The 23,117-nt window shown below is 37.8% G+C and overlaps 1 protein-coding gene across 1 annotated transcript in view; it reads right to left on the bottom strand.

The window, feature by feature from the left end:
- Positions 1–529: 529 nt before the first annotated feature.
- LOC117413423 (short transient receptor potential channel 7) overlaps positions 530–23,117 on the bottom strand; it is a 33,512-nt gene continuing 10,924 nt past the window's right edge. The window contains exons 3-12 of the mRNA XM_034022598.3: positions 18,826–19,008; positions 16,538–16,702; positions 12,147–12,363; positions 10,353–10,586; positions 9,183–9,447; positions 5,112–5,307; positions 4,723–4,944; positions 4,024–4,104; positions 3,655–3,730; positions 530–2,705 (exon numbers count right to left, since the gene is read on the bottom strand). Of these exons, the coding sequence (XP_033878489.3) occupies positions 2,566–2,705; positions 3,655–3,730; positions 4,024–4,104; positions 4,723–4,944; positions 5,112–5,307; positions 9,183–9,447; positions 10,353–10,586; positions 12,147–12,363; positions 16,538–16,702; positions 18,826–19,008 (1,779 nt within the window). The 3' untranslated portion in view covers positions 530–2,565. The remainder of the gene's footprint in view (positions 2,706–3,654; positions 3,731–4,023; positions 4,105–4,722; positions 4,945–5,111; positions 5,308–9,182; positions 9,448–10,352; positions 10,587–12,146; positions 12,364–16,537; positions 16,703–18,825; positions 19,009–23,117) is intronic.

The following is a 23,117-nucleotide window of genomic DNA, read 5'->3' on the forward strand; positions in this document are numbered from 1 at the left end:
AATCTCCCCTTTCATTTGTCAGATTGAAATGAGGCATAGAGGACAAAGGAAAAATACTGAAGAAAAAAATAAATCCAGTTGTTTTCCTGTATCGTTATTGTTGTATACCTGTGGACCACGTTCTGCTTCAGCTTCTATATATATTATATTAAATGCATAGATTATATGTTATATGTTATCGTGTCACACATCAAATCACAAAGCCTTTTACTCCTAAGTGTCAACAGTGCAGGTTGCTGAAACCGTGGCTAAACTACAACACAAATCTTAAATTAAACTTCTCGCTGCTTTAAAACAAAAGCTAAGCAGCAAAGAATATTCAGCCTTTAACTTCAATTTATCTGTATATGCGCCTGGTGCCACGGATGTCTGGAGCATTTTTCACTAGACAAATGACAACTAACCACAAACTGCACCATTTATATTTTCACCCCTTTTTATTACCCCTGCACTAGGATTATTATCTGCACCCTCCTACTGTATACACATCAATCAAATTCACAGCAGTATTGATATATAGAGATTTTAATTTTGGTTGAAAATATTACAGTATACAAGATTTCATTTTTTTAACATTAAAGATTTTAATACAAGTGAAAAATACAGCATTTAAATAAATAATTCCTAGCTCTCCCTATATATATGTATTTATTTATACAACTATGTTTACTAATACTGAATATGGCAGCTCAACATTGTCCTTTATCAAGATGATGTATATCACGTCCATGTTGCAAACAATCTGGTTATGATGTCCTGTTATGTTGTATGGATGTTTACAGGCTTCTAATGAGAAATATACTTCCTGAGCCATTTCTGGGATCTGAGCCGAAACCAAACTGGTAATGGATAAGAGCTGAAAGGATGAAATGACTTTTCTACCCTGCTTTTACATCTGACCACGGTCAATACCAATCTACAACCTGGTTATATCTATGGAGCTCATAAGAAGCTCTTATTCTGTCAGCACAATTCCTTTTGGATAAAAAAAAGGATGGAAATCATGTCAATAATACAGCTGTGAATGACACAGAAACACATTTGGATGATCGGTTCATTGAGGAGATTTTACAGACATGTTCTTGAACAATGGTGTCAAGCTATTTATGTATTATATTATTCTACTACTTTAAAAGTAGCCAGACTCGTGTATAACTCGTGTTTATGAGAGGCCTCTGGGAAAGAAAGTAGACCCACAGAAGACCTTTACACAGTTCCCCCTATTGATAGTAAAAGCATCTTACTTACCTTCAACAAACATATGTATGTGTTCAGACACAATTAAAAAACAACCCAAAAAATAATGAATTCGTTAAGACCCACTTGTACAAACACACCCACACATCAGGAAAAGACAGATCACAGGAGAAAAACGTGCATGTTTGTGAATACATTAAAAAGAAGATTGCTATTGTTTTGCTGAAGTTGCAAAAATAAATAAATAAGATAATATTTTGGCACATCAGGTAATTCATTAATTAGAGTGCCAATTTGTATAGATTGTACCGAGACATTACAGAAAGTGAGTTTTCACAGTGTTTTGTATTCTTTATTGGAGATAGCAATGGGAGTGCTGTGGGACAGAATCTGTAATGGTTGTGTATCACACAGTGCTGCACGTTACACAAGACATGTCTTATACAATTTGGCAATTTGGGCAAAAAAAAAAAAAAAAAAAACAGGCACATGGACAAATGTTCCTAAAAACAAACAATGGCAAAAAGTGTTGAATATGAGGATTGAATTAGGAGCTCTGAATGCTGATGAGAGGCACAATTCAGTCACCTGATGGATTTTCATGGTAATAGGAGGGGGGAGTACGTTTGCTGTAAAATCCTTTGATAAAATCTGCAGTTGTATTATTGTGTCACTATGTGCTGCTGTTGTGCATAATTACAATGTAGGGCCCTACTTTTTTTTATCTTTAAGAAGTTTATACAATTAAATTCAAATTTTTGGAAAAATAAGAACATCCCTCTTAAAATTAATTGAAAACAGGTTTCATGAACAACAAACTTCATTTAATTAATGAAAATGGACTTTGGAAAAAAAAAAAAAAAACAACACAAAATTACTTAATCTAGTCCTTAAAGTTTACTGACCAGAGTCTGTAATTTCCATACAATTACCCAGTAATGTAATATTTCCCCTGTAACTGAAAAACTTACAGGAAGGGGTTTGGATTTTACCACTACTTACAACTTAAAATAGTGTCATAGTATCCCATAGGATTGGATTTATAGTCCCTTTTCATTGATTACTGGATAGTGGGGGTCTTGGTTTGGCTTGATTGAGAATAGGTCCCTTGCTTGGTCCACAGTACAGAACCTCCTCAATAAAATCCTCCATTATCTCAGTGAAGCTGCTAAGCATTTGTAAGCTTCTTTGAATACAGACAGCATTTCATTTCCTCACAGCAGTTTGTCTTGAAGCTTGGTCCATTGAGAACCAAAGGTTTTTGTAAGGCTTAATAAACCTCTCCCTGTTTTTGACACTTTTGGCACGTAAAAGCACTCTCCCCGCTTGTTTCACTTGATCTCATCCGCATTTATTTGAGTTTTTTCCTCAAGGTTTTTTCGTGTTCCTCCCGAGTTTGTCGCTGAGCTGTTGAATGAGTTCTGCTAGTTCCCCCGTCGCCTGGGACTTCTCCTCCAGAAGCTCGTAGCGCAGGCTGGAGATGTCTTGTTTAATCTCCTTGAGCTCACCTGAAATTCAAGAGCACAATGAGTTCAGCAGGAAAAAGGGTGAAGGAAACTGAAAGCTGGGCCCCAAAAAAGAACTGTGATTTAAGTGCAAATTGTGACATTCTTCTATCATGATCGCTAAAGAGGAATTCATAACATCTTCAAGCTCCAAACTTAAAGGGATAGAGAGTGAAAGTAATAGGGAGCTAGTGCAGTGTATCTTCAGCCAAACCAAGGTACAACTCTTGACTGCACACTATGCTGGCCAATTGAAAGCAACATAAAAGGAAGCTGTCGTCTACCAAGTTTTACCATATATTATTAGATTTTCTTTTTTCTGTTGATTTTAATTTGATAATAGAGCATAGCTCAGAGCCCAATGTGTCATTACCTCTTATTTTGTAAAGTTTCATAAAGTAGAAGACAACTTCGTTTAGATAAGCTTTTGCTTCAGGGTACAATTTGGCCAATTACATTGGTAAGGAAATAATAATAATGATACAGACTTGGTAAGAAACATCTTAAGGGCAGGAGGGAGTCTGTTAATTAACATGAGTTCTTTGTTTCTAGTTCACAAAGTCATCATTCATTTGTTTTGCTTTCAGGAAATTGGACCACTGACTCATCGTGACTCTACACTGCCCTCCAACAAGTAGTGGAACAGACACTGAACCACTGGGGTTACCCCAGTCACCCGTTACTCACTGACTATCTTGGTATCCCTCAATAGATAACCGGCTATCTTCAGATACACCAGGAGCCATTTTAGAAGAGCAATAACATCCTTTTATAAGTGCAATAACATGAGTTGTATCTGTGCAATCCACACCTTCTTGAAAAATATAATGGGAAGACGTCCTCGATTAAAGCAGGGTTATGAGTTTTAGGGTGGTGGTTTAGTGGTATTAGTAAGGATACAAGCACACTTACACTAGACCTAGTCATGCCCCTGGTACAAGCTAACATTTACCTTCATTGACTTCATCATTCTCTTTGTCCACCTGAGCCTTCAGTACATAGCGTTTGATGAGCCTCTTCATTATTTTCTGTTGTGAAGGAAAGAGGAGTGTAAAAAGTTACCGACAAGCCCAAATCTGCTGCTGAAGAGCTGCAGTTTCCATGTTATTGTGAAACTGATATGACTGCTTGAACCCCACCTCACAGTAATGTTTGTCAAGCTTCCATACAGCATAGTGTACTAGAGTAAAATGTAAAAAAATCTTTCGCTAATTGAAACCTATTTATGCGCGTCATCTATAATGACTTGCAGGCTTTCATTTCAATAACCCTTTTAAAAAAAAAAAAGCATAAAATATAAAAAGCGACCCATGTTACTAACCTGATACCGGGTTGGATTCTTGATGGGTTTTCTTATGCCAGAGCCATCTGTAGTCCGAGTGTTAGATCTGTAACGATCTGGCTGAATATGAAAACAGCACGCACACAGTTTATTAGGATTGACTTTTTATTTTTTTTATCCGTCACACCAGACTTTATTTCTAATACTGTTTTAATTTAGTGACAGCCGGATAGGATTTAAAAGAAAAAAAAAGAGTGGTCAAATGATTGAACTGTGCTTAGTCATGTTGACATGGGGCCTTAGTGGGCTTTAATCAGACAGTACTGTAGATGCCGGCTGGTACGTCACAGCAATCAATCTGCGCAAGTGCCATAACTCCAGTCACAGACAACTACCACATGGTAGAGCCTCATCGGCAGCCACTATCGCTTAAATAATGCACCTAGCCTATGTGTTGTTATTAATTCCATACAGAATCACAAAGTCTTGAGACTAAATCAATTTTTGTATTGGAAATGGAAAATGGACGAGTAGGCCTCTGCTTGTAAACCCGATTAATTCTCTTTTTCTAAAGTACAGTCTTTGTGGTAGAAGGGACACATGAAAGTTTTAAACTGGAAAGTTTATATATTGATCGATGCTTTGAGGCCCATAATCCCTGACGATACAGGCTGTTTTGTGATGCCCCTTACTGGATTTGATACACTGAAATATCAAGTACAGTATACCGGTACTAACTTTTATCTGGGAGTTGAGCATGCCCATTTCCACTTCGCTGTCACACCTCTTGGCCTTGGCCTTGCAGAGCCAGATGAGGCAGGACTTGGTGCGCAGGATGAGATAGTAGAACGATTTGGGGCTGGGCATCAGATTGAAGGGAGCAGGTAACGTCCTGCCCTCATCGTAGTAGGACAGCCAGAGCTTGGCACGAGCAAACTTCCACTCGACATCCGCGTCTTCCTATGGAAAAGGGGGAATGGTAGAATAGAGATAGAACAGAGAGCCAACATGTTTCCATCAGAACCATTAAGAGCTCTTCAGTGATCACAATGCTTTTAGAACATACTAAGTTGGTAATGAAAAGGGAAAATTGTTTAAACTTACAGTAAATGGGCTATTTGGCTTACCTCTATCTCCTGATAGGAGTTATTGATCATAGCAATCAGCATGTTGAGCAGCACCACCACCATGGTTACATTGTAGACACCATACAGCACATAACCGATGTTCTCTATGAACTTGTGGTCGTACTTTAGAACAACAGAAATCACTTCGGACAAGCCAAAGATGGACCAGAATAAAGTTTTAAAACTTTCTTCAACGCTGTAATAAAAAAGAGAAAAAGAAAAACAACAACAAAAAATGTAACTAAAATAAAATGAAAACATTATAATTATATGGTATATATATTATTTGAAATCCCATTATATACTGTAAAGCCATAAAAATTTGCAACCAAAATATTTGGCAAATCACACATTTGCATTTTTTTTCATACGCGAAAAACACATAATAAAAGGCTTGCAAATATTTATGGCTCTACAGCATATATATATATATATATATATATATATATATATATACAGTACTGTGCAAAAGTTTTAGGCAGGTGTGAAAAAATGCTGTAAAGTAAGAATGCTTTCAAAAATAGACATGTTAATAGTTTATATTTATCAATTAACAAAATGCAAAGTGAGTGAACAGAAGAAAAATCTACATCAAATCAATATTTGGTGTGACCACCCTTTGCCTTCAAAACAGCATCAATTCTTCTAGGTACACTTGCACACAGTTTTTGAAGGAACTCGGCAGGTAGGTTGGCCCAAACATCTTGGAGAACTAACCACAGTTCTTCTGTGGATTTAGGCAGCCTCAGTTGCTTCTCTCTCTTCATGTAATCCCAGACAGACTCGATGATGTTGAGATCAGGGCTCTGTGGGGGCCATACCATCACTTCCAGGACTCCTTGTTCTTCTTTACGCTAAAGATAGTTCTTAATGACTTTCGCTGTATGTTTGGGGTTGTTGTCATGCTGCAGAATAAATTTGGGGCCAATGAGATGCCTCCCTGATGGTATTGCATGATGGATAAGTATCTGCCTGTACTTCTCAGCATTGAGGAGACCATTAATTCTGACCAAATCCCCAACTCCATTTGCAGAAATGCAGCCCCAAACTTGCAAGGAACCTCCACCATGCTTCACTGTTGCCTGCAGACACTCATTCGTGTACCGCTCTCCAGCCCTTCGGCGAACAAACTGCCTGCTGCTACAGCCAAATATTTCACATTTTGACTCATCAGTCCAGAGCACCTGCTGCCATTTTTCTGCACCCCAGTTCCTGTGTTTTCGTGCATAGTTGAGTCGCTTGGCCTTGTTTCCACGTTGGAGGTATGGCTTTTTGGCCGCAAGTCTTCCATGAAGGCCACTTCTGACCAGACTTCTCCGGACAGTAGATGGGTGTACCAGGGTCTCACTGTTTTCTGCCAGCTGATGGCACTGCTGGACATCTTCCGATTGCGAAGGGAAGTAAGCATGATGTGTCTTTCATCTGCTGCAGTAAGTTTCCTTGGCCGACCACTGCGTCTACTGTCCTCAACGTTGCCCGTTTCTTTGTGCTTCTTCAAAAGAGCTTGGACAGCACATCTGGAAACCCCTGTCTGCCTTGAAATTTCTGCCTGGGAGAGACCTTGCATCTTGTTGCTGTGCTCAGTCTTGCCATGGTGTATGACTTTTGACAGTAAACTGTCTTCAGCAACCTCACCTTGTTAGCGGAGTTTGGCTGTTCCTCACCCAGTTTTATTCCTCCTACACAGCTGTTTCTGTTTCAGTTAATGATTGTGTTTCAACCTACATATTGAATTGATGATCATTAGCACCTGTTTGGTATAATTGTTTAATCATACACCTGACTATATGCCTACAAAATCCCTGACTTTGTGCAAGTGTACCTAGAAGAATTGATGCTGTTTTGAAGGCAAAGGGTGGTCACACCAAATATGGATTTGATTTAGATTTTTCTTCTGTTCACTCACTTTGCATTTAGTTAATTGATAAATATAATCTATTAACATGTCCATTTTTGAAAGCATTCTTACTTTACAGCATTTTTTCACACCTGCCTAAAACTTTTGCACAGTACTGTATATAGTTTGAGAAAAAGGAAAACTGCTGTGTACCAAAATGATCAAGAAGAAAAAAGAAAAAAGAGAAAAGGATATTTCAGGTACTTAAAAAGGTAGAATAACTGATTACTAATGGGAACATATACTGTATATTTTTCATTAAAAGTAATGTAACTGAAAGTGGATTCAGACAGTACTGTACCTGGCTACAACCACAAGCTGTCAATAAATATGGCCACCACTGTATACTGTCAAGCCACTAGAGGCTTACTTTGTTGAAATACAAATTCACAGATAAAAGAATAATCATATTATTCTGTGACACATTCCCAAGAGGTCCCTTTCATGAGGTAACGTCCTCAGAAAGCACCACTGTGTTCAGTTTATGACTCATCTCTTTTGTTCCAGTTTGTATAAAGAACTGCTCATACAAATGGCTTCAATCACAGACAACCTGCCGGATATGAATAGATGATCAGAACACTGCTTCATGCTTTGGCTAGTCTGCAAAATATCAAAACATTAATTGCTGGTTTCCCATCAGTGGGTTTATCCTGGAATATTAATCCCAAATTAAATCAAAGATAAAAGCACTGGGATTTATTTTTAATATGAAGCCCTGCTGCCCACCTGCCCAAATGATGTGCTATGAGTGTTTGCCTTGGAATTAAATTAAGATACTTTACTATAATTCTAGATGCTTGTATAGTTGAAAATGAAACTAAATACTGATTTGTACTTTAAATCTCTCTCTTTTTTTTAACTGTCTGGGAGTTGTCTGGAAGTTGTGCTATGTGGGGTTACATTTATGAGCTAATGTTCAGAGCTAGGGTTCAGATTAATGTTAGGGTTCAGATTAATGATAGGGTTCAGATTAATGATAGGGTTCAGATTAATGTTAGGGTTCAGATTAATGCTAGGGTTCAGATTAACGTTGGGGTTCAGATTAATGCTAGGGTTCAGATTAACGTTAGGGTTCAGATTAATGCTAGGGTTCAGATTAACGTTAGGGTTCATATTAATGCTAGGGTTCAGATTAACGTTAGGGTTCATATTAATGCTAGGGTTCAGATTAACGTTAGGGTTGAGATTAATGCTAGGGTTCAGATTAACGTTAGGGTTGAGATTAATGCTAGGGTTCAGATTAACGTTAGGGTTCATATTAATGCTAGGGTTCAGATTAACGTTAGTGTTCAGATTAATGATAGGGTTCAGATTAACGTTAGTGTTCAGATTAATGATAGGGTTCAGATTAATGATAGGGTTCATATTAATGATAGAGTTTAAGGGTTTAATGTTAACCGTCACCAGTACGTAAACTCCTTCACCTGTTGGCAATAGAATAAATACCATCCCACAGTATGCTAATTAGAATTTTTTCGACTGTTATCTTTGCTTTTTATTAGTTAGTAAATAGGACGTGACACTTTGTGCAATATCATATATATATATATATATATATATATATATATATATATATATATATATATATATATATATATATATATATATATATATATTAAATGGTATAAAACTATCAAGAAACTCCTCCTAACAATATACACCCTTCCTGCAACTGAGTTGTTCAGTAGCACTACATTGTATTAACAGGGTAATTATTACCAATGGTAAGTACAACGAGCAGAGGTGAACAGCTGGCCCCAGGATCTGAAGCTGTTTTTACTACAGCTGTCCTAATTTCAATCCCCCCCCCCTCTCTTGTCTGCAACTTTTGGCATGTATTTTAATACATTATATTTGCATTAATACACTTTGCTTAAAATAGAAAAAAAGTCATACTCCTTTTTTTTTTTGTAATAAAATGTATCATTGGACTATTAGGAATCAAAAGATACACAGCACAATTCCACCCTCTGCTGTTCCAGAGTATTTAGTAAATTAATGTGTTCTGGGCTTAATTCCTGCACCCTACACTGCTTCAGCTGGCACATTTGTCAAAAGAAGTGTATCGTATCAAAGGAACGTTACTAGTTTTGTACCAGTTTTAATTTTACTATCACAGAAAGAGAGCACATTTGCATTGAGAAACGTGTCCAGTCCCTGCTGTGACTCACGTAGTGAAGGCAGGGTTATATTTCGCTCCAAGATAGTAGGAGTAGAGGTTGAACATCCCGATCATGAAAGCCACGAATACCATGATGAAGATGACCATGAACTTGAAGATGTCCTTAACCGTCCTGCCCAGGGAGATCTGCAGCGGGCCGAAGCTCTCGTTAGCGGGCAGGATGTAGGCGATGCGCGAGAAGCTCAGCACCACCGCAACAGCGTACAATCCCTCCGAGATGATCTGGGGGTCTGACGGGAGCCACTTGATCCTGGCTGAAATGCACAGGAACAATGTGAAGAACAATCACATAGCATGCACGTTGTGTTTAATTAAGAAAACAGATTTGAAAGAAGAACTAACACACCAATATGATCGAGCAATACTACTGTGAATGCAGCTGCAGGAAACCCTGAGGACATTGGAGATGTTGTTTGACAGCTTGACCACAAGATGGCACTGTTGACAAAGGTTTTAGGCCAACAAATAATGAGCAGATGCTTTCCACTGTATTGTTTCAGGGCATTCCCAGATTTGAACACTGTTGGTTTCTAATAAAATATAATCTGATGTTATCATAGATCAACAATTCAAAGTTTATGTATACAAAATACATTGCTTTTGTCAAACTTATTTTTCACCTAATTTATGTTGTTACTTTAATATACATTCTCTTCGTAATTCTCTCTTCTACATATGTGTATAGCTTTGCAGTTGATCTATAGTAACATGCTTAACTGTAACAATATTGTGTCACGTGGCACAGCCCTGCCTGTTACAGTACTTGATAGTCTAAGTTGTGATTGCCACTCACTGTATTTGATGATTTTTTGCTGATGGAAGCCATCATTGGAGGATCAATGGTTATAACTAAGTGACTGACAACACCTGCTTTTAAATGCATTTAAATCTGGGTTTGGAATCTGCACAACTCTCAGGATGCCCCCAAAATGAGATTGTTCACCTTATATGTTTTACTATTGCTATAATTTTAAATTATTAACATATAATGTTACAGTAAAAAGCCAGAATGGTAAACATGCTAGAAATAGTCCATGCTGTGTTTAATTCAAATAACAGGATGAGACTGCGACAGGCAAACCCTTAGAAGGTTACACTAATGCTGCAGCCCCTGTGGTATTGGAAAGTGCTGCATGAAATTCACAGTGCTAGCTCTCACCATACGTGAAGTACGCAACCTCTGCAGGCAGAGTGACGTTGCTGATGTCAGGGTTCTTCACGTAGTTATCCACATACAGCTGGGCCTCAGAGGCTTTCAGAAAGGCCATTAGCCTGGCAGTGAAGGAGGCCACGAAGATGGAGAGCATGCCAAAGTCCAGCACGTTCCAGAGGTGCATGACATACTCCCGGGGCCCCTCCGCCCAGATCTCCTTACACTCAGACCAGATCATCCCTGCAGAGGGAAGGGCAGCACGTGGGTATCTCCCACACCTCACACACCGGGAATCAGCCTCCGAATCACTGCTGGATCTGCTGTTGATTCTCACCATTCAGACAAGACAGCCCCGGTGAATCGGAGGCATTCACTTGGCAGTAAATGCACTGAAGACACTTATCATTGTATGTATTAAGTTTCTTTTGGCACTATTGCTTTCCGAATTGTCATTCTTTTTCACTATTTTTAAGTAAAGAAAAACACATCTAATAAAGTTACTGGAATTAGACTCTTAACTTTTTTTTATTGGTGTAACACTAAGTTTGACTTACTACATTGTAACAGCAGTTAAACAGATTGTATTTATGTAGTTACAATGGAACAGCTATTTGTATTTATTGTGTAATTACAATTTTAGAGACATTTAAAGCATTCTGATAAAGAACTACATATAGTATGCAGACTTTGAGATATCCATTTCTTTTCAAATTGATTGAAGTTCTACTATATGAATAATATTTAACTTGTCTGTAGGCATAGATCTCCACTATATGTACATCCAAAAATAGTTATTTTAGAACCAGATTCACAATCTTTGCTAAAATTAAACATATATGCTTTTTCATCTCAGTGATTCACGTTAAGTAAAGTGTCACCTTTTTTTTTTACTTTTAGAAAACAAAATTGTCCCAATAACGTAAAAAAGTTAGAGTATCAAGAACATTTTTGATCTCAATGATGTTGTTATCATTCAAATGGGCCTATTAATACATTTTTGTACTAAATCCCCCATATTCATGATCAGTCAGTACTTTTATATTTTAAATCCCTAAGATGAGCATAGTAATAAAGCCTGCTTTCAGCTCGCTCCGATTACAATTCAAAGTCAGCAATTACAAGGCTTTAGTACAGGGGCTCATTTCTTAGAAACACTGCTGTGTCTGAAAGTTATTTCCAGTCAAGGTTGCAGAAGCAATCACAGTGCCTCTGGAAACCAAAAGAGCAGGATTTGGAATTAGAATGACCTTGTAATGTATGGTTCTTTGCACCCAATCTGATTAGAATCAGTCGATTGAATGGGACGTTAGCATGGAAAATGAACCCAATAGGAATGGGCAGTAGGTACCTACTTGCCTCCCAACAGGTAGAGTAGGTCCGGATCAAGAGCTTTAATGGATGTCGGATATAGTAGCCGCTAGAGGGCGCTAAACAAGCGGTGTTGAAATAATAGTAACAATGACTTCAATAGTAACACAGTTAGGTTTAGGGATAGAGGGTAGATTAAGGGTTAGGAGGCTAGTAGGTGCCTACTGGCCCATTCCTATGGGATGATTTTGCCTGATAACGTCCAATTGAATCGTCTGATTCTAATCAGATCAGATGCTCTTTTAGACAAAAAGGTTGGAGAGCTATGCCTTATTCTACATGGTTGTGTGAAAAGGGTATTTGTCATTAAAGAATACCAGAAAATCTAAATTAAGATTTGTAGCAACACAAAAAGAAAACCCTTTGTATTCCACTTCAGAAAGCATTCCCGTGAGAATACAACGGCCATCCATTTCAGAAAACCATACTCACCTAACACCCAGTTCATGATCAGCATCTCAGTCCAGGAAAACTGGGTGGTCTTCACCCGGAAGATCTGTCTGGGGTGGTCAGTGATGGTTTCATTGGGCAGGTTCTTCACTCCTTCAAACCGGTCCGAAGCATTGATAACTAACAGCCCCAGGAAGATGGTGAAGGAAACAGCATGGGCGACAAACTTCATAAATGGGCTTCGCAGGATTTGTCCCAACTGGAAAGAAACCATTTTCAATTATTTGATGACTATTTGGTTTTGTGAAAGTGTGTTCTTCAATTTATACCTTAAGCAGCCAATGATTGTGGCTGATAATAATAAAAAGGTGCTATTTTATAGGAAGGCTAATGGAGCACTCATGAATGCAAAATAAATGACATTTATTTTATCCCTGTATGCCAACACTATATTGAGATTTATATGTGCAGCATTTGTTGGAAAGCCTTAGTGTGTAGCATCACAACTGAAGCTTTCACTTAAGCAGACTAGTCAGCCTTGACAGATAAGGAAAAATGAGATGGCATGTGCCAGAATGATAAATATGAATTAAACAGCCATGCTTATCATTATTACCTTCTAGTTCATTTTGAGGATGATGTCAGGCAACGGTTATTTATAGGCTTGCCATCAATTATTTGATTATCGTGTGGTTCAACATGGGAGCTGCTAACATGTGAATGAATAGCTGTGAAGGACTGTTTAAAGGCACACACATCTCAGTGTTAAGCTCTGTAGTGAGCGCAGACCTGTACTCTCCAAGTTTCTGGTATGGTTTTTTGTTTGGTGTAGAAATGCACAAGAAACCGTAGCGGTGAAACTATAAGAAACAACATTGAAAAACAGTTCTATTTATTTTGTCATCAACCAAAATGCTTAAAGTTTCTTGATGATTAATCTCTGAATTTATGATTAGTGTTGGAATACATGGATAGCCTATCATAACTTTTGGGCACCTGTATCTTGCCTATTACATCTGCTGTTATTTCAAATATGATGTCCCTATCTTCTATAGATGATATTTTTTGCTTGTCTCACATTTACACGGGTTGATCTTTGGATCCTCGTAATATGGTACCACAGTGGCACTTGTACTTTTCAGAAACAGGAGAGCGTGTTAGTGTCGGTATCAGTGCTTACAGGCCAACCCACCAATCAGAATCTTGGCAGCAGACAATAAGCAGGCAGCCATTTTATTCTAAGGGCAATAACCATAATACTGTGGGCAAACCTGCCACTCGTTTAATCCTTCAGTTCTAGCTGTAGTGCAGATATTTACAAGGCAATTATTATATACTCCTACTTCCTGGGAGTAAGAAGAAACCTGCAGCGTTAATTAGAAAAGGTAGGGAAGTAATTATTAGTCTATTCATTTGACACTGATTGAAAGCTGTTAATATTCATTAAAGAGGCTCTTCATTTCAGAGTGTCAGAATACAAACCAGTCCCCCTCCAGCAATAAAATGCATTTAAGATGCATGTCAACACCCACAACCACAAATATTATAAAACGTATCACTAAGTGCTCTGAAAGAAGCATTAGCTGTGCTGCGGGAAACTGTGCTGCTGCCTCACTAGGGGGCGCTCTCAACCTACGTCAAAAACCATGAAACCAATTGTCACATGAACTTGTGGACATTAGAAACAGCAGGGGTGTTAACACTGATCTGGCTAATTTAAGACACACAGGGCTGGATTCAGAAAGCTTCCAGGCAGGCGTGTTTTTTTTTAACCTTATTTCAGTAAGAATATCAATCTTTTAATTGTATTCAGCCTTACCCTTATATTACTTTATTTGTTTGTTGTTTACTGAAAGATGCAGCAGCATGTCGATATGATAACAATGAATACCTGGATGGATTAAAAATGCAAAGGAAAGGTGTTCATGTCATATGCTCTTGTAAAGGGATCTTCTCCATGAAGATACATGCCAATATGAGCTTGCATTCCCCTTCTTAGTCAAAATCATGGACCAGGGACCTCCTGGTTACAAGCCCTTTTCTTTAACCACTGGACCACACAGCCTACTATAAGCACTGGTTAATACTGGCACTATAGTTTTATGAATAGCACCATAAATAAGGTCATTAAAATAAGGGCACAAATCCAGTCCCCTGAGTATAAGGGTTAGATGCAATGCTTTGGTATTTCTTCCCTACTGTATTAGCGAATCCCACAGGAGAAAAGTTAGCAAAAGTTGTTGCTCCAATACAGTATGAACACAAGCCTCTGTCTAAATCTCCAGAGCATGTTTGAGTGCAGTGAAGAGTGCAGTCGAGATAATAAAGGGGATTCATTTAGAGCAGCTATTATAGGCTCTGCTTCTTCTTTTCAGATTTCTATTTAGGTTGTATTAAAGTATAACAGGCAATGCTGGAGGTTTCACACGTGCCACGACTCTCTATATAACACTCCTGTGCAACCACTATGACCACTTTGGGGCTCATCAGTCCATCAGCTATCATGATTCATGGGTTAAGCACAACACTCAATATCGTATCCTTTACACACAAAAGCAGAACAAATAAATGTGTAGCATGTATTTGATTTAATGTCTAACATTCATTTGCAGCTATCCTTCAAAGGAGTGCTAACTAATGTTTTTAAATCAATTCTATTACCTCTAGTATTAACAGCATTATCCCTGTAATATAGTCCAGAAGTATCCTATTCTGAAGAGCTTTTGTGTATATATATATATATATATATATATATATATATATATATATATATATATATATATACATTTAATTAAATTGCTTTTACATTTAAAGTTGTTGTTTTAAATGCCTGCATTGAATAAATGGTATAATATGTTGTATCTAGAATGTGTGCATTTAACTGCAGTACTCTTTCCTTGTTAACAAATACAAGATGCTGCCTTGCATATCACAGTGCGGTTGAATTAAATCATGGACTTCTTCTTCCTGAAGCCCTGCCTCCTCTGTAGCTGTTAGAATATCATACTCTGAACTGAACATCTGCAATCAAGTGTTCTGAAAGCAAATCTCCTTCTGGAATTTCCATCACTTAAAAGACAAGTTCTATCAGCATTCATCGATTCTGAAGGAAGATCCTGATTGGAGGCTGTTCCATATACTGTATAAAACTAATGGTTCATACCCCAGAAATAAGGATCTTTAATGTAAGCAAAACACATGGTACTATACCACACTACTGCTTTCTAAAAGGCATCATAAACGGCAAAACCAGAGAACCATCCCCTTCTTAACACACACCTGCACACAGACAAGGTGCTTCAGCAGGTAAGCGAGGTTGCTTGAATGCAATACTCATGAGAAGAATAGTAATCAGAAGCTTTACAGATGCATAACATGTATGCATCCCTACAACCCAGGCTTTGTGAAGTGTCACAGTAGATCACTGAGCTAGCAAGGAGATGTAGGGAAAACACTATGGGAGGTTTTCATAACCTTGGTGCATAAAGTGCCCATTGTAATTTATTTTAATATTTATAAATGTGCCCCTATTTTATAGTGTTTTACAGATGTGGATGATAGTTTGTGGTTTGATAGGGTATTCATTTCCATGTATACCTTTCATAATAAGTAGCCACACATCTACTAAATCATGTTACACCAGGCAAATGTTGCAATTGTGTATACAGTGTGACAAGCCCTGCATTTGCAGACAGCCTTTATTTTACAAGCTGTCTTTCTGCATAATAAGAACAAGGGAGCCAAGGCCAGAAGGTTAAGAGGCAGAGATTGCAAGGTTGGAGAGAGCACTCCCCTCTTGAGGAAACATCAGTATGTTTCAATATATTCAACACAAAGCCAGACAGAAAAAAACAGCCTGCTGGCGTAGCCACCAAGTCTTTTTTAACCTGAGAATGATCTTGCATATAAACTATGCATCCTTTTTGCATCTTCTGTTTTTCTAATGTACATCATAGAAAGCATTCATTTCAACACCAGTACATTAAACTAGACACGTGCATTTGCAAAGACAAACTGCAGGTTAGACACAAGTGTGTGTTATACAAGTGTTATTAATATACAGAACATTATGCCTCTATTGCCTGTAATATATTATATGAAATTCAACTCTGACAGAAAGTTTCGTGGTTAAAAGAGATTTTTTTTATATATACTGTTGCATCATAATCCATGTCAGAATGTAATTAAGTTGTAGTTTATATTGGCAAAATAATGTTCTATGCATATTGAAAATGAATAATAATACTTATAATAATAGTAGTTAGAAACCTCAGAACCTGAATCAGGAAGCCTATTGCAAAATGAACTTGCAAGTCTGGATTCTAGTGCTTAATTAATATGTAGTCACGCTACTCTTTGTTGAGCTGTACGTTTCCATACAGTACTATAGAAAATGAACAATGATATATGTATGCACCTGAAGGAGCCTGTACCTTGCTGCAGGGCATGATCCAGTACGCGATGGCGAGGAATGGGAGCCCAATGGTGACTCCAAGCACTGTCAAGCACTTCACTCCCATGGACTGCTGCCTTAAGCCAGAGAGGTTCTCATACCATATAGTGAGCAGCTGTTGCTGGCAGTTAGGATGGGCAACAAACTGAAACAAAGAAAGCAATTATAACAACAGGCTAAAAACAATAACTGTAGATTTGTGCAAGAACATTTTAAAATGTATGATGAAAAACGCTGAATGTAACTTTCTGTGGTAACAAATTCGGCAACTTTGCATTTTGCGTCAGACAACTTCTCATTAAGGGAACCCTCTTCAATCTACAAGGCATGTCACAGGCATGTCAGCAGTTTTTTTTTTAGGAATGAAAGAAAGATCTACTGTATATTATTTTGGAGAAGTATCAAGATTTCTAATTGCTTTATTATTTTCTTCTATTTTTGGCCCATCACAGGCATAATTCTTTATATTGCTTGTCTCTCTAGTTCTTCCAGGTGTGAAATATCTTAGAGCAGCAAAACCAATTTTCATGTGAACCGCTTCATGCAAAATTAGGATCATGATATTAAAAACATAAAGCAAATATATTGCATAATATATAATGTTGCCAGTGGCTGACTTATGGGACGCCCTGTTGTGGAACAAGTTAGTACAGTATGTCCACCAATTCAATCTGCAAGTTAAATAGGGCTCCCCCTTTTCTGGTGGGGGGTCCTCATTCCTGTCTGTACAGTCCTGATTGTCTGATCAGGAATGTCAGGAATTAAAGAACAGAGATTGTAGACTTTCATCACTATCCAAACCTGAGCTTCTCTAAAACAACAAACCCATGTATCTAGGCACAGTCCAGGAGCCCCCTTCTCAGAACATGCTTTTGTAATGTAATGTCAACTTACAATAGCTTCCAGTAGGCATTCATTATTTTGGATTCCTATGCTATACCTTTTGACTTCTGGAGTATGGCTGACATGAAACAATCTAACTATCACACCGGCAATAAAACATGTATATGGTCAGAGCCACTAAATCAGCATTCAATATCAATAAAACCTTTGCATGCAGCTCTAAAGGAGTTGTATATTGCATTATCTGCAAGAAATGTAACTACATTGGGGAAACTAAACGGCATTAGCAGACCACTTTGTAAAATATTTACGAAGCATTCGAATGAACACCACTGCATTTCCACAAAGGAAACAAATACTTGCTGAATATGCTCATTGAATACTACAAATTTGTAAGAATCCTTCTGACTGGCCATTTCATCCTGCCTCCAACCCCTCAAACCAGCACCCCCCCCCCACACACACACACACACACTCCCCCACTCCCCTTCCCCCTCCCCCACACACTCTAAAGTGCCAATGTGAAAATGGTAATGAATGAATCTGTAATTAACTGGTAAACATTACGAGAGATGCTGCTTGTTTTTATTCTACTGATCAGAAAGTGCTTTACAGTGCAGGCATGTTTCTCTGTTGTGGTTTAAAGGCATGAAAACTTAAAAAAGGACATCAAATCAAATCAAATTAAATGTAAATGACAAAACAACCAGTCTGCCGATGCACATCTAACATTGTTTGGAAGCTTTTACTCTCCTTCATTCTTACAAGAAAACTGCTTTTGACAAAAACTAATGAATACTGTTAACCCACCATTACCAGCCAAATCTAATACCAAGACTCGTCTATCTTCACAGGGCTGTGCCACCTACACACAGAAAGCATGTAGAACAATCCACCATTGAAGAACACACACATGGATATGTTTACTTTTCTTTCTAGTCAATAAAAGGCTGTGTACGTCCAGGGGAAAGACAAATGCTAAATGGAACAAATACAGAAATACTGCTTATTGATTGTCCCTGATCACTGAAAAAAGAACTAATCATTATTTATAGTAAACCTTGTTATAATGTTGCAATCAGTCAGTCACTGGGAAATTACCACTGCATTACCAGTACATGAAAATATGGAAAGGCAACTACTGTGGCACCATTATACCAATGGCATATATCAGGGGTAAGGAACCAATCCCTGCGTACTGCTCCATTCCAGGTATAAGCAATTCTGAAGTGCTTTAGAACCTGGTCAGAGGTTTAGTTGTTTTAATATAATAATTGAGGTTGGAACAAAGACCTGGACTTTTGATCTTCCATTGCACCTTATTAAAACTACATTATTTATTATTTGTTCATATACCGGTAGCAATAAATATGAGATCACAGAAAAATAATAACTTAAAAAAAATAGTACATTGATACAGCACACCTTTTTCACTTCGTATTTGATAGCCAGTTTTACTCTGGTGAGGCACGGCCTGTGGTGATCTGTCAGAGGAACCAAATCAACGTCTCCATTTAAAATGGCTTCCACTTCCTCCGTGTCTCTGCACAGGTCAAGGACTCCCACAACGAAGTCCTTACATTGCATAGATAGCTTCCGGTATTCATTCTAGAAGGGTCAAATAAAGACATCAAAACAGCAGTTAAACATATACGTTATATATAACTGTTTAAATAATACATTTTCAAGAGAAATAGGGCTCATTTCAACTTGACTACTCCCTAGATAAACTGCCTGTCTTTCTGCTTCGGGGCAATAGCACATAGAGGTGCTATAGAAACAATGAAGACTGCCAATCCATTGCAGTCCCATGGTATCATAGCATGATCTTCAGTATTAGGAGCTCTGCTCATTATTTCTTCCCATGTCTTGTAATACTGATGTCAGCTCATGGTTTTTCTACAGAATAGATCTGTGACTGATTAAATGTCCAGTGTCGGGGGATTACTTTAAAAAGTAGCCTGTTACAGATAACTGATTATAGTGGCTCCTGGGAAATACTTTGCGTAATCTGTTACAGTAATCCAAGTGGATTACAAGGATTACTTCTGATTTTCTTTTTGTAATGAAGTGTAATCCAATAATCCAAAACAATAATCGCTAAAAACTGTCATTGGACTACAGAGTAACTGTAATTAGACAGTTACTGAATTTCAGCAATTTGATTATAGTACTGTGTTCCTTGACACTGCATACCGTATGTCCAATATGTCCAATGTCTTATCAGTGGACATGTAATCAATGTCATTCATAGCGCAAGAACAGGGACCAGGCAAAGGTAGAATGACGAACCAGTCTGAAGGTTTGTGTCTTTCTAATGGGAATGTAACATTGCTGCCCTACGGATTCAGGGTTTTTTAGTTTTTATTAAACGTCACACATGCCACATAGAATGATAAGTAGGTAAATATATTGTATTACTAGAGCTGGGAATCTTGACAAATAACCATATGCATTTGCTAAGTTTTGGTTGCTTTAAGAAAAGCAGAGGAGCTAGCTCCTGCAAAGCACCACATTCATGTAATTTCTTGATCAAAGACCCTTTTATAAACATGAGAGGATTTGTGACTGGGGATCTCAAATTCTGTACACAAAACCCAACGTTTCTACATTATACAGTATATGCTGTACACTGTCTGTCATAATCTGTAATGATGGAAGTTGACAGGCTGTCAGCTGTTGTTTTTTTTTCAAAATCTGTCCATGACATTACTAGATGTTGCAGTATAAAAAAAAAAAAAACAACATTCCAAGAAATCCTTTTTAATTTCAAATCAAAACCCATTCTAGGCTGTCAGTGAAACATAAAATAATATCATTATTAAAAGTGAAATCCAGTGTCTGAAGCGCTAATGCACACGTAAGATGAAGAGCTGAGCTTGTCTAAAACTATGGCATCTCATCATTAGCTTATAGTTTCCATCAATCGCTTTCTAGGTTGGCCATCTAGAAAGGGGGCGGAGCTACGGTACACTAAATCATCGTCCCAGAAGGGAAACGATGTGGCAGCCGCAGACTAGAGGAGCAGTTGCAATCGTTAACTAAGGGATCATGATTGACAGTATATAAGGGGATATAGCGAGGTGATCTGTTCCTTGTTATGGTTAACACTTGTTTTGTTGTGTTTAAAAACTGCTTGTTTGTTGTTATTAGATGGTTAACACGATCCGGAGCTGTCGCTAAAGGCCATTAACAATGCATGTATTGTGTATTGTGTATTGTCTGTTATCATTATTGCTCACTGTTTTGTCATCAGACTTTGGATTACAAAAATAAACCTCCATTTCACCCATACTTTGTTGTCTGTCATTGTATTGAGCACTGCATCACCTCTATACCTGCACACTGCAACCACTGCCACAGTTACCCAGAAAATGATGTTTCACAGCAGATGTGTAAGACACCACTGCAGGCACAGAATGGCTTGTTAACTCATTCACTCCCTGTGAAATTCCACTATACAGATTGGACATTTCTTATCTCAGGCAGCACATTTTAAAGCTGAGGGCTAATTGTAACTGCACTCCCAGCAAGCCTCTCTAGTTCATTCATGCTTCTGAGGGAATACACACAACACTTGTGCAAGAGGCAGATAAAAGTGACATTTTTGAAATAGCTAGGATATCATATCACTAACCTCAACTAGTGAAGGCCTAGGAGTAGAAGAGTTAATGTGCAGGAATACAGAGCGGCCTGAGTAAAAATGTAATTATTTAATTCCATCCATGAAATTGAAATATGCAAATAACCTTGAGTGAATGCACAGTATTATTTAATAGATGTTAAATTATATTTTGGTAACATTTCATTACTGATCTCTAAGTACATTTTAATTGCACGGTAATACAACAATAATTACACATACTGTATAGTTGTGTAGTTATAATGCAAAATAAAAAGGTGGCTGTTGCTAGTAACTGGTTGTGTACTATTTACAATGCAATTCCTATGGAACTGCACATGAAAATAACAGTGTAGTTAGACTCGTACTGTAAAATGTTATCAATATTTTTTTTATATATATACAAAAATACATCAACTCAAAAAGAAAAAATTCTTAAATGACAAATAACTGTGTTTGTTCTTTATGTTTACCTCAGTTTGAAGCTAGCAAACACCATTACATTAGTACTTCACTTTAATATGAAATGTGTGACCTCGGTTGTATCTCTGAAAACATGAGGGATGTTATGTAATTATGAAATAATGGCAATGTGATTGCTTGTAATTAAATATTGTCTCCTGTGGAATCTTTTCAATTTACAGCTTTTTAATAACAGAAACAAGTTAGAGGAATCGTAATGAGGATCTTGATGACTTGTTCCCCATGAATAAGTTCCCATATTTACTGTATTAATAGGTAATTGTATGTAAAAATAATGTGATATCTTGTAACAATTGTAAGTCACCCTGGATAAGGGCATCTGCTAAGAAATAAATTTATTTTCTTGCTCTTAATTGTATTATTACTTGCACTGTGATTCTTGAAATGTATTTGTTTACGACTGTAAGTCGTCCTGGATAAGGGCGTCTGCTAAGAAATAAATAATAATAATATTTAAAAAAGATAGCTGGCCCATTCTAGATATATAGCCCTCAATGGGGTTAGGTGGGAAGGGCCTTATAGTATTTATCACAGCAGCCTTGGCTCACAGTTTGTGCGTTGGGTTCACCCATGGCAACTGATATGTGGTCTTGTTCTTTATATATTTCATTATGATTTGTATTTATTTGCCAATCTAAATTTTGAAGAGCACTTCTCTGGACTTATAATTTGGTGAGGAATGTTTGGGGGTATAACTTTAATTTCCCAGGACCTAACTGGAATTTAGAATTTAAGGCTAGAACAGTTTCTAAATATCAAACTTTATTTAATGTATTAAAATGGGTTTTAATATCTGGAAGTGATCGACTGTTGTCCACAACACAGGCCTTTAGATAGTGACTTAGAATTGAATTAAGGTTTCATACAAAGCATTTCAGGATTTTCTAATGCAGTTCTAAAAGGCACTAGGTGACCAGAAATGCATTTGCTGTATGTTACACTTAATAGAGTACAGCAGTAAACTACTCCCAGGGGAAAGGGGGAATGTTTCATTTAAAATTGTCACAGGATGCGCTCTATAGCCTGCAAGTCGTGAGTTTGAATCCAGGCTATCGAGGACGGGAGCTTCCAAGGGGCGGCGCACAATTGGCCGAGCGTTGCCCGGGGGGAGGGAGGGTTAGGTCGGTCAGGGTGTTCTCGGCTCACCGCGCACCAGCGACCCCTGTAGTCTGGCCGGGCACCTGCGGGCTTGCCTGTAAGCTGCCCAAGAGCTGCGTTGTCCTCCGACGCTGTAGCTCTTGGGTGGCTGCATGGTGTGTCTGCAGTGTGAAAAAAAGCGGTCGGCTTGACGGCACACGCTTCGGAGGACAGCGTGTGTTCGGCCGTGTGTTCAGCGGTGAACCGACCGTAATTGGCCATTCCAAAATTGGGAGAAAATAATAAAAAATAATTGGCAACGACTAAATTAAAAAAAAAAAAAAAATGTCACATGTTATCTTGGATATTCACTACAAAGTATATGACGTGACCCAATAAAGAAAAAAATGCTTTGCTACTATAAAAATACCTTCTTTGAAAGGGTATATATTTTCAAGTGCTATTATGTTGGGCTTTTGACTGGCTTTCTGATTTCAGAAAAAAATAAATAAAACAAAAACCATGTGACCCTTGG

Source organism: Acipenser ruthenus, chromosome 23 (genome assembly GCF_902713425.1).
Source record: "Acipenser ruthenus chromosome 23, fAciRut3.2 maternal haplotype, whole genome shotgun sequence".
Classification (NCBI taxonomy): Eukaryota; Metazoa; Chordata; class Actinopteri; order Acipenseriformes; family Acipenseridae; genus Acipenser; species Acipenser ruthenus.